The sequence below is a fragment of the Cyphomyrmex costatus genome, unplaced genomic scaffold (genome assembly GCF_001594065.2).
Source record: "Cyphomyrmex costatus isolate MS0001 unplaced genomic scaffold, Ccosl1.0 scaffold936, whole genome shotgun sequence".
NCBI lineage: Eukaryota > Metazoa > Arthropoda > Insecta > Hymenoptera > Formicidae > Cyphomyrmex > Cyphomyrmex costatus.
In genome coordinates, this window is record NW_017280524.1 from 7,826 (window position 1) to 20,900 (window position 13,075).

General features: G+C 33.9%; 2 protein-coding genes across 3 annotated transcripts in view; both read left to right on the forward strand.

The window, feature by feature from the left end:
* Window positions 1–1,039: 1,039 nt before the first annotated feature.
* The window catches only part of wfs1 (wolframin ER transmembrane glycoprotein wfs1), a 58,426-nt gene continuing 46,390 nt past the window's right edge, over window positions 1,040–13,075 (forward strand). The window contains exon 1 of the mRNA XM_018550138.1: window positions 1,040–1,097. Within this exon, the coding sequence (XP_018405640.1) occupies window positions 1,040–1,097 (58 nt within the window). The remainder of the gene's footprint in view (window positions 1,098–13,075) is intronic.
* LOC108781995 (putative nuclease HARBI1) lies at window positions 10,265–11,385 on the forward strand. Of its 2 annotated transcripts, XM_018550141.1 has the most exons (3): window positions 10,265–10,372; window positions 10,472–10,503; window positions 10,613–11,385. In XM_018550141.1, the coding sequence occupies exons 1-3, from the start codon at window positions 10,288–10,290 to the stop codon at window positions 10,829–10,831; spliced, it is 336 nt and encodes a 111-aa protein (XP_018405643.1). In that variant the 5' UTR covers window positions 10,265–10,287; the 3' UTR covers window positions 10,832–11,385. The 2 variants fall into 2 exon arrangements, with proteins under 2 accessions (XP_018405643.1, XP_018405642.1); XM_018550140.1 differs by having other exon boundaries at window positions 10,265–10,503.

Sequence of the window (13,075 nt, forward strand, 5' to 3'; positions counted from 1 at the left end):
AATGATTCTTGTATCAAGAAAATTTATGGTATTATCTGTGCCAACTTCCACGGTGAACTGTAATCTTTTGTGTATAGAATTAAATATATTCAGTGTATCAACAATGCCGTCCGAAGGGAGTGCCAAAATAATGTCATCCACATATCGATAGTAGAACAACGGTTTTATATGTAATTTACTAATTGTGTTTTATATGTAATTTATTATTTTTATCAGATAGTTCATAATTATCTTCAGATATTATAAATGGTTTTCAGATATTATTTACAATTTATTCAGATCAAAATACATAAATTATTCAGATCAGCAATTTTACTTCCAATATTAATTATGGGCAATCATTTTATAGCCAAACGGAGCGTTTAAGCAGAACCGCTGCTATTGGTCATTATGTCTAGTTATACTGTCGTTATTGCTTATCGAGGGGTCAGATACCCCTCGATATCTTAACGATAAAATTCGGTATTTTATCGAGACTTTTAACGACACTTATCGTTATGTTAAATTACAGAATACTATTTTTCGTTACAATGTCGTTAAGTCTGTTTAACGATATCCCTATCTAGTGAAATTGTCGTTAAGAAGTTACAGAATAGGCCTACTGGGGGTCAATCACGTAACTTTTTCTCTAGGGCGGAAACGTGAAAAGTGAAAACTTTTATGAATGTGTGTATGAACATATACACACATACATGCAAAAAATTTTCACGTTTCTGCCCTAGGGGAAAAGGTACGTGATTGACCCCCTGATCTAACCTAGCCTAGCCTGTCATTGGACAGAAACGCGCATGCGCTGCACGCCGCCGCGTATCCACGCTTGCCCAGCTATTCAACAGGAGTCAGGAGTGCTCGATGGTGCTCGACTGCTCGACGGAATTGCGCGACGTGTGTGTATCGTGATCGTTGGCGTTTTGTGATCGCGACGCGATTCGGTACACAAGACGAGACGACAAGGTCGCGCATCGAAAAGATAGACTTCGTCGCACACGCGAGAACGCAAGTTTAACGATTCTCAAACCGCGCCCTCCGCTTTATGATCATGGCTGGTATCGTACCGCTGTCTGGTAGATCAGGCAGAAAACAGTGGACACTTCACGGTAATCATCGCCGGGATCGCGAACGCACGGAGTTCGCCTGGTTGAAGACGCGTCCGATTTCACATTTTGAGACGCGCACGTGACTAGTGATAAAAACGGCGCGATATTCAACGCGTTTCAATATTTCTGTCTCGTGAACGAACAAGTGTGAATCGTCGAACAGGAAAACAATGGAAATTAATCTCTGACAGATCTTCATTTCGCGTTGCTAATTGAATGAAAGGCGGAATTAAATGATTTGCTAATTAATCTCTTATTAAAAATTGTTCTTATTTTAATGCAGTATTAATGATGACATGTCATTAATTGGCTATTAATATGTAATTATCTGTGTATGTTACACTGAGAAAAAAAATGTTTATTAGACTAAATTAATTATTTATTTAATTTGATTAATTTAATGCAAATAAAAAGGGGCGAAGAGCCCACGATATAACAAAACCAAAAAACTTTAATTCAAATAATAATTATATATGTAGCTACGGTTTCGACTCCGATCGGATCATTCTCAATGTTACAGATTCAAATAAATTCGTTATACAAAATTCGTTATCCATCGCAAATTACTCCATTCGTATTTCTTCATACTTTGCGTCAAAAAGATGAAATTTAAACGTCAAAATGTATAAAATTTGGTGTTTTAAAAATAATCGTGAGTAAATTCAAAAGACAGACATTGTATAAAACTTAGTGTGTATTATAAAAATATATATAATTTTTTTATAAAACTAAGTTTTATACAATCTGTCTTTTGAATTTGATCACGATTATTTTTAGAACACCAAATTTTGTACATTCTGACTTTAAAATTTTATCTTTTTGACGGAAACCATGAAGAATATGAAAGAAGTAATTTACGAAGGATAACGAATTTTGTATAACGAATTTATTTGTATCTGTATTATTGAAAATAACCCGATCGGAGTTGAAATGTCCGTAGCTACATATATAATTATTATTTAAATTAAAGTTTTTTGGTTTTGTTATATTGTCGGCTCTTTAATTGCCCCTTTTTATTCGCATTATTTTATATTTCTACAGCCTTATATTAATTAATATTGATTAATTTAGTTCTCGTCTTTATTTCTTTTATTGGAGAATTTATGTATTTAAGTTAGAATAAAATTTTGAAAATTAGAATGATAATTGAATACATAACAATAGAAGATTATATACATAATGGACTACATAGTATATTATGTATATCGCTAAAAGAATAATACGAATGAAGTTATCATACAGTAATATTAGTCCAGTCACTATAGGATTTCAAACCACAAAAATTCTAATCTAGCTGAAAATTGGTAAGCATCTTTATTTAGGCGAGAGAAGTTATATCTCAAAACTTTCCAACGTTAGCTTGTACGCTAAGTTTTTTATCGATCGTAAAAGGGTTGAAATTTCGGTTTTTCGTGATTAACAACTTTACAGCCTTCCTTCTTTCCTATTAATTTTACAGCCAATGTAGGTCTATAATAATAGAAAGGTAATAAACATTCGAATTTCTAAACCTCTCATGTTAACATCTTAAACTTGGCTCTTATCTCATTGTTCTAACAACGGACAAATTTATAAATTTTTAGTACATCGATACTATTTTACAAGAAACAATTACACGCTTTCACAAATTACATGTATAACTAGACGAATTACATTGTTCTTGCTAGTGTGCCGAAATAAATACAACTTCAACTATGCAAGTGAGAATGCACACCCTTTTTATACAGGGTGTTCATTTGAAAACTTTCCAGCTGATTATCTCGAAAAATATAAAAGATACAAAAAAAGTTAAAACACGTATTCCATGATTTCGAGGGGGAAAGAGAATGGCACTCTCAATTTTTTATTTGGAGGGCGTTTTCAACGTAATTCAAACGTCAAATTAATTTTTTTAAATGGAAATGTATATTTTTTATTATAGGATTTTATTCTACGTAAAAAAACAAGTAACTTCTGTAGAAAACATTTTTTTGTTTGTTCACTATTTTAGAAGATATTTAAGAAAATAGCAAGGCATAGTGACTGTATAAAATATCATCATTTATTATAACAAATGTTCAAAATGTTCTCCGTTGTTTGCAAAACGATTATAAAGGCGATTCTGAAACTCTGAATGAACATTTGAAAAGTATTTGCTGGAATAACTCTACATTCCTGTACAATTTTTTGACGTAAATCGTTGATATTTTCCGGTGGAGTTTTTGAATCGAACTGAATGGTAATCTTTACTTAAATTTACTAGACAACGTTATTGATGCACTTATAACTGAAAATCTTGAAAATCAAAAAGATGAAAATGGTGAATTGTTGTTAAATGAGGAACTTTTGTGCTTCCAACAAGATGGTGCTCCCCCACATTATGTGTTACCAATTCGACAGTGGCTAAACAATCGATTCCTATAGAGATGGATTGGTAGAAGAGGAGCCATCGAATGGCCACCAAGAACTCCTGATCTAACTCCACTTGATTTTTTCTTATGGGGATACTTAAAATCTGTTGTTTATAAAACTCCACCGGAAAATATCAACGATTTACGTCAAAGAATTATACAGGAATGTAGAGCTATGCCAGCAAATACTTTCCAAAACGTTCATTCAGAATTCCAGAATCGTCTTTATTATTGTTTAGCAAACAACTGAGAACATTTTGAACATTTGTTATAATAAATGATGAAATTTTATGCAGTAACTATGCCTTGCTATTTTCTTAAATATCTCCTAAAATAGTGATCGAACAAAAAAATGTTTCCTATAGAAGTTACTTGTTTTTTACGATTTGACCTTTAAATTACGTTGAAAACGCCCTCCAAATAAAAAATTGAGAGTGCCATTCTCTTTCCCCCTCGAAATCATGGAATACATGTTTTAACTTTTTTTGTATCTTTTATATTTTTCGAGATAATCAGCTAGAAAGTTTTCAAATGAAAACCCTGTGTATATTTTTTTATTTTTTAATACTTTTTATATTTTTTTATATTTTAATTTCTTTATATTTATATTTTATATTTTATATTTTTATATTTTAATTTTTATGTTTTAATTAAAATTTATAATAATTTTTTGGACAGTTGTTAACAACTTGCGGTCTTTGTAATATTGATAATGACCTAATAGAGACTGAACGTTTGTTGTCTAATTGAACTATGTAATTTTAACTAAATGACAATTTTTATTTATAAACAATTTTATATTTTAACGAATTTTTGACTCGTAGTCCTTTTTCTTTTTAACTATTTTTCAAAATAATAAAATTCTCTACAAAATTCTTTACTGATCGTATCTTGTACGACCAGTAGTTCTCCAGATAGATTTTCCTTAATTAAGAGACCTCTTATTTTCGAACGTAAATTCGTTATATCTTCGCGAATATCTCAAATTTTGCTGCATCTACGTGCGAAACGTATACAATAAAAGAGTATTTAACTACATACAAAATGGGATTTTATTGAATGTCGTTCGATCGATAGTTCCGGAGATATCATTTTTCAAAGGCATTTTGACTTGCGAATATTATGAAAATCAGAGAATGTTTCTTCGTTAATATATTTGAAATATCTTATACTGCTACTCCTACGCCAAAAATAGTTATCATCAAAATGGAAGATTATTAAATTTCTTGCATTTGGTTTTATAATGGTTTGTATACGGCTAATAATTACTGAGATACAGCTGAAAAACCTTTATTATACGTGTTTCTGAGTACATTTTTCTAAATAACTTACTTCTGATTTGTATCAGGTGAAAAATGTATACAAATTATATGGAAGTTTATAAAATTATCTTTAAAATGAGATTTCTTTTTAACCTCGTCCGATGAATAGTTTCCGAGATGAAGCCTTTGGAAAATTTCGTAATGTGCTGATTTTATGAAAAATTCGGACTTTTTGTATATGGGGCATTCCATGCCAAGTGGGCCACCCAATTTTTGGGCTTTCTCATCGCAGCGATCTTTTCGCTTGTCGTTAGTGGGCATGAAAGGCAATTTTGAAAATAAAGTGCAGACGTATTCTTATAGAAAATTGAACGCTCTTTCACGTAAGAATATTCTTTTTTTGGTCAGACCGGTTTACGATGATGTTTTTCAGTTTTAAACTTTTCAAAATGGCGGCGCGCCTAAAAGGCCGCTCTCAATTTTCTTTTAATATAGCTCAAAATGTAGCTCCAGGTCTCTACTTTGTTACTCTAAAAGGACTTAATGGCACACGCATTCGTTTAGGAGTAAGAGCTAGGAAAGTGAGGCAATGTCGCTCCGTCCCCCTGCCGCACCACTCATTTTCCTCACTTTCCTAGCTCTTACTCCCAAACGAATGCGTGTCCCATTAAGTCCTTTTAGAGTAACAAAGTAGAGACCTGGAGCTACATTTTGAGCTATATTAAAAGAAAATTGAGAGGGGCCTTTTAGGCGCGCCGCCATTTTGAAAAGTTTAAAACTGAAAAACATCATCGTAAACCGGTCTGATCAAAAAAAGAATATTCTTACGTGAAAGAGCGTTCAATTTTCTATAAGAATACGTCTGCACTTTATTTTCAAAATTGCCTTTCATGCCCACTAACGACAAGCGAAAAGAGCGCTGCAACGAGAAAGCCCAAAAATTGACGGTTCTACAGTTCGGTAACCAGTTGGCCTACAGGTATATTATTTGGCATAGAGTCTTTATTCATCAAACTGTTCAAGTTCACGCAATATGAACGAAATCCATGGAACTTCGCAAAATGGGTGGCCCACTTGGCGTGGAATGCCCCATATACAAACATATGTAATGATGATAGAAAAATTAATATCTATATTTATGAAAAAGTCAATAAATTAAAATAATATTTTAAGTACCAAATAACCTACATTTAATTCTATGAAAAAAAACTTAAAAAATACTTAAAATAAGTTAAAACTACTTTTAAACTAATATATGAAACTATATGTTACGTAATAACTAGTTTCGACTCAGCTATAGAGTCCTCTTCAGATTTGACATTCGCATTGACGTTGAGGACAGATAACCGCATTTTGTGAGATTGATAGTAAAATTAAAAATTATGTAAATTTGTAAAAAATTTAATAATAATATATGAATTGCGAAAAATAAGTATAATACACAATACATACCAACAGATTTAGATCACATTTAAAAATATTCATTCGATCAGCTTAACAATGCTTGTACAATAATATAAATTAAACTAACAGAAGATGTCAAAGAAAAAAATAATCAATATAAAAAATAAATTATAGATACTATGTCAAAAAATAAAAAAAGATTGTGTCGCATAACATTATGCAATCAATTATAGAGCGATATGTCAAAATCATGCGATAGATCCACACAGACTAAATACCAAATAGTAAGAACTGATATTGGAAGATCAAATTTTATTTACAGTAGGTATATACAATGCTTTATGAAGATCTTCTGTGTCAGTTTGTAAATTGAAACTATGTTTCTGTTTTTTAATATTTAATTTTAAGTATAAAAACCATAACAAATTATAAGCTAATATCTCTGGATGTGATTTCTCTGTTCACAAATGTACCTACTGACATTACTTTGGATTGTGTTCATGAACAGTAGAGTTTCATCTCTAGAGAATGCTCATTACCAACAAAAGAGTTTTTGAAAGCTGTCAAATTCGTTTTAGATTCTACTTCCTTTATATTCGACAATAAAATATATAGACAATGTTATGGCACACCCATGGACTCACCTCTATCACACATTATTGCGGATTTGGTTATGAAGAGATTTGAGACAGTTACCTTGATGTCAAATAATAAAGATATTCTTTTCTATTTTAGATATGTTGACGACATTTGCACCGCAGCCTTATCTGAAGAAATAGATATTTTGTTTCAAGCTTTCATTCTTTTCACTCTCGTCTTCAATTCAAATTAGCAATTGGAGGAGATAAATTGGATTTTTTAGATATCACAATGAATGATGGATTTGACTGGTATCGTAAGTCCACTTATCTTGGCTCACGGTACCATTCATTCCAATCCACGCAGAAAAATTCGAACGATTTAACAAAAACGATATTAGAGTATCCTTTCGTAGTCCGAATAAAATGAGTAAATATATGAAGGTACAAAAAGACTCTCGTCTAAACACATCCAAAAATAATGTTGTCTACAAGATTTAATGTAACGATTGTGAAGCGTCTTCTGTAGGACAGACAAGCATACAACTAAAGACAAGAATAAACGAGCATCGTAGTTACATCAGATATAATACATCTGTGTGATCGGTAATAACTGAACATAGATTAAACCATGATCATGATTTTTAATGGAATAATGTAAAAATCCTTGATGAAGAAGCTTGTTATAGAAAGCGCTTAGTTTCAGAGATGTTAAATATTAAAAAACAGAAACATAGTTTAAATTAACAAACTGACACAGAAGATCTTCATAAAGCATTGTATATATCTATTGTAAATGAAATTTGATCTTTCAATATCAGTTCTTACCATTTGGTATTTAGTCTGTGTTGATCTGTCGCATAATTTTGACATATCGCTCCATAATTGATTGCACAATGTTATGCGATACAATCTTTTTTATTTTTTGACAATATCTATAATTTACTTTTTATTGATTATTTTTTCTTTGACATCTCCTGTTAGTTTGATTTTTATTATTGTACAAGCATTGTTAAACAGATCGACCAATATTTTTAAATGTGATTTAAATCTGTTGGTATGTATTGTATATTATACTTATTTTTCGCAGTTCATATATCAATTTTAAAAAATTTTTTACAAATTTACAAAAATAATTTTTAATTTTACTATCAATCTCACAAAATGCGGTTATCTGTCCTACTCAACGTCAATACGAATGTCAAATCTAAATAGGACTCTATAGTTGAGTCGAAACTAGTTATTACACAGTATATAGTTTCATATATTAGTTTAATGTTAGTTTAATAGTTATTTTTGTGACTAGGGAGTAAAAGTGGTTTTTACACCCGGAGGATGTTCGACGGCACGAGGGCTGGCGAAGCCAGCCCGAGTGTACGGTCGAACACACGCGGGTGTGAAAACCTTACTCCCGAGTCGCAAACAAAATTTTTCGTACTAGGGAGCTGTGAAGGTGGGGAATGAGGTTCATGGATTGTTTTGCTGAGTGGGGAGTAATTGGGTGTTATTTATTTACAATTCTCCGGGGTGTAAAATCGCATTTTACGCGCCCTAGTACGAAAAATATTATTTTAATTTATTGATACTTTTACAATGCCATTTTTTCAATGTTTATTTCTTATATAAAAAGTACTTTTTTTCTTTTCAATTTAACTATATTTTTCTGTTAGTTTACATATATGGGAGGGGCATTTAAAACAGGTCACCTGAATAACTCGCTTGTTTTTGACAATAGAAGAAAAAGTGTCAAACAAAAGTTGCTTGGTTTCGAGGGGCACATAATGTGATGTCAATAATTGTTTTTTTGATGGAGGCGCTAAAAAGATATTAAGGTCACCTCCACTTTTTTAAATAGAATTATGTAATTTTTTTTAGATAACGTGATTCCTCTAATTATTTTGCATATAAAAGTATTAAGGTAGAGATACCAAAAAACCAATAGTTTTCGAGATATTTTACACTTTAAGGTGCCATTTCATGCAGCTTCATAACGCTAGCGGCTATCCCCACTCTGACCCCCTATGGCCGCTGTCGCAAAACGCCAGCCGCTAAAGTCTTCCTTCTTTTTCATGGAGCGTCAAATCGCTAGCGGCTAAATTCAAAGAGGCAGGAGTTATTTAACCTAAAAGAAGAAGCTAGCCGCTGGATCAATATTCTATTTTTTTTTAAATCGTTTTTTCTACAGATTTAATTCGTATGTTAAAAAAAGGTTAAGAATGCGTGTCAAAGTAAATTTAAACTGCTCGAATAGTTTGTCAGAAACATTACGAAATGAATTGCCGTCGATAGTAGCTAAAGAGATTAGGAAACGACGAATACTGATATTGTGTGCAATTATGCAAAAGTTGCAAAAAAATGAGGGTAATTATACAGAATCACTCAAGCAGCTTAAAAATCGATCAAATTAGGCTTATTCGACGCGTTTTTGCATGAAACGAAAGAATCTGGCAGAAAAAAGTGTCGCTCTGCCCTACAAACCGAGATATTTAGCGTTAAAGTTCGAGATTTTAGAGGTTAAGATATCTGTCACTGCTTTAAAAATAACAAATTATTGCTTTAGAAACACAAAAACACTGCTTTAAAAATACAAATTCACTGCTTTAAAAAACAATTTACTGCTTTAAAACAATAGTGGAGTCCCCCCGCAGGGAACCCACTGTATCCACGCAAACAGTTTTACAACGTAGATATAACATGCGTGGATGCAATAAGTTCCGCCCCTCCTGCGGGGAGGTTTCACTATTGTTTTTAAAGCAGCGAATTGTTGTTTTTACAGCAACAGTACAATCATAGAGGGACTGAGGAAGCGGAACATACTGTATCCACGCATATTACTTCTACGTTAAAAGTGTATGCGTGGATGCAGTGGGTTCTGCCTCCCCTGCGGGGGGGGCTCCACTATTGTTTTAAATTGAATTGTTTTTTAAAGCAGTGAATTTGTATTTTTAAAGCAGTGTTTTTGTGTTTCTAAAGCAGTAATTTGTTATTTTTAAAGCAGTGACAAATATCTTAACCTCTAAAATCTCAAACTTTAACGCTTAATATCTCGGTTCGTAGGGCAGAGCGACACTTTTTTCTGCCAGATTCTTTCGTTTCATGCAAAAACGCTTCGAATAAGCCTAATTTGATCGATTTTTAAGCTGCTTGAGTGATTCTGTATAATTACCAAAATGAGAAGAGATCGTACAAGAAAAAGCAATACTGGGTGGCACCATATCTAAAAGATCGTCTGGAGCATAGTTTTTACCATGTTTCAATTCCTAAATTGACCGTAGAGAATGGAGTACGATTTCACAATTATTTTCGAATGTCCGCTACACAATTGGAGGAATTGTTGTCGATTGTTGGTCCGTTATTGATAAAACAAAGTGTTATTCGAGAGCCCATACAACCGAAAGAACGTTTGGCAATAATATTGAAGTTTGTAAATGTTTAAATTACTGCAAATTTTATATACAAAACTGTTATTTACTACTTTAGTTACTTAAATATTATATTATTACTTAAATATTATATCTCCCTGCAATGTTCTAGGTATCTTGCTTCTGGCGATTCAATGACGTCAATGTCATACCAATATCTAGTTAGAGTAACAACAGTTTGTAATATTATTCGAGAGACATGCGAAGCAATTTGGAACAGTTTGTATCCTTTAGTTTTACCGTCAGCATTGTCAGAAAAAGATTGGCTCGAAATTGCAAATGATTTTGAAGAATTGTCTAATTTCACTCATTGCATAGGTGCCATCGATGGAAAACATGTAACAATACAAGTATGTATTCCAAGTAATGTCATCATTGGTCATCTTCGGTGATATAAAATTTAAATCTAAAAGTATAAAAATACAAATATTATTGTATACATGTGACATTTTGTTTCAGTGTCCCAACAATGCTGGTTCCACATACTACAACTATAAGCATGCTCATAGTGTAGTATTAATGGCCATTTGTGATGCACACTATGTATTCCATTTTGTTGACATCGGAGCATACGGACGACGAAGCGATGGAAGCATTTTCAACAACAGTACTATTGGCAAGAACTTTAATACAAACTCCATGAATACACCGAAGCCATCAGCTGTTGCAGGAGGATGAATTTTGCCATACTGTCTCATAGGAGACGAAGCATTTCCCCTAAAACCATATTTACTGCGCCTTTATCCAGGCAAAAAAGGACTAACATCGGAACAGGACATTTTCAACTACCGGTTAAGCCGTGCGAGGAGATTTATCGAAAATACTTTTGGTATTTTAGCTAGTCAATGGCGAATATATCGCAAACCAATTATTGCTTCCCCAGAGAATGTTAAATTGATGGTGCAGGCGACGGTTTGTCTGCATAATTTAATCCGCAAAGACGACATTGATAAAAATACATACGTTCCTGCGGGTATGGTGGATGAAATTAATTCTAATGATTCAAGTAGTTTCACATTAGGTTCTTGGCGAAGAATCTTTGAAGATGGCTGCGCTTTTCAAGATATCGGTCATTGTGGCTCGAATACCAGTGCGCGAAACTGCATTCAGATGCGCAATGAATTTTGTAATTTCTTTTGTAGTGAAGGACAGGTGCCTTGGCAAAATAACAGACATAAGTAAAAAACCGCTAAATTATGACAGTGACCTAGATGACGATGACCTAGATGTAAATAGAGACAAAGGAGTAATTCTAATAGGTACATAATTAATTAACGTGTATTCTCATGTGTATAAACATATTCAATAAATTTTGTATTTAATAAATGTTAATTGTATTTAATTTTTAAGAACGATTTAATGTAAGCTAGATAAAAATGACTATAAAAATGACTATAAAAAAAAAATGATAACAAAATGATTACAAATAACTATAAAAATGACTATATATTTTTTAATGACTATATATTTCTTATAAAAATTATACATTTCTTAAGTATCATCGAAGTATAAAAATTATATATTTCTTTTAAGTATCGTCGACTGTCGGCTCTATGAATTCAGACCTGCGCTTGGTTTGGTAAAAAGCACTGTCACTCTACCGATCCGTCTCTATGTAGTGTGACGTGACACTTTGTGTCCGTCACTCGTAAGTGCACTGGCACGGAGATCCTGTGTCCTCTAAGCTCGAAGGGCGAGGGCACAAGCGAACGTGCCAAAAATTTATATTTCTTTTGTTTCGTTTTGTATATTCTTTTACATAAAATATTTAGTAATTTCAGATTTTTAAAGAACGATTATTAGTCACATTAGAGCGTGAGCGGTGGTTGTTTAAATCTGTGTAATGTTGCCGCCTCAATCACGGAAGGAAGAAAGAAGACGACGCCGAGGAAGCAAGAAACCACCAAAGGAGATCCCGATCGTGTCCTCGAGGAGCGCAGGTCGTATTGTTTTGGTACCTTTGATAATTATGATATTATTTGATGATTGTCGCACCTTTATTGCAGACGACTCGGAGAGAGACGTAATAAGGGACCGTCTCAGCACGGCCAGAACATTGGCAGCCGCCTCCACCTCTGAGGAGAGCGATAGAAGACCGCTGATAAAGACGGAAAGCCTCGGCCAGCTAATTTGGAAAAGCGCGCCGAACACTCAAAGGATACGCAACCCGCAGGACTCACTGTAATTGGTCGCGGGGTTGCGCGACTACAATAGACCAATTAGAGCAAGGAGCGGCCCGATGAGAGAGGGTCTAGCGGCCTGCGTGGATCCGCGAATGCTCCCGATCATCACTTGTGCGGTGAGCGATTTGTAAAGAGGACGCAGGATCTCCGGATCACTTGAGGCCTGGTCCAGAATTTTGCCGTTGCCGAGATAGAGAGAAAACGAGGTCTTCCGATAAAGGATCGACGAGGGATCGTTGCGTGGTGAGGCGGGCGTCATCTAATAATTCTGTAAAACCACCGATCGCGGTACGTGATATCCGTCTCGAGTGAGGCTCACGTGAGGCTTTACTCCAAATTTTCGTTGCCGATTCCGGATCGGTCGCCTCTAGGCGTTTCGAGTCATTGTTGCCGTGAATACGTGCCCTCCGCTCAGACGCTTTAATTTGAGAATGTATAATAGTGTAGTTGCTCGCCCTCGTTGCCGCCAAGTCACTTGAGTAATCAGGAGACGCGGTAGCGTCTCCGGCCATGTTCAAAAACTGCGAGACGCTACAAGTCTCTTATCCCGAGCCATCAAAGTCCATTTTTGGGAGGTGCATAATTACTAAAATATAAAAAATTTTGAATCGAACATTATATGTCCTGAAAGGCGGCATCGCCACAAGTAATTTGAGCCAAAAAAATTTTAAATCGGTCAAGCCGTTATGGAGATATAAGCGGTCGAAAAGTGGTGAATTTAATGAAAAATTAAGAAACG

What these genes read in the sequence shown, in the direction of transcription:
- LOC108781995 (XM_018550140.1), top strand. Translation starts at nt 10,288, where the DNA reads ATGACGTCAATGTCATACCAATATCTAGTTAGAGTAACAACAGTTTGT. An exon ending in GAAAACATGTAACAATACAA is followed by an intron (nt 10,504 to 10,612) that starts GTATGTATTCCA and finishes ATTTTGTTTCAG; the next exon opens with TGTCCCAACAATGCTGGTTC.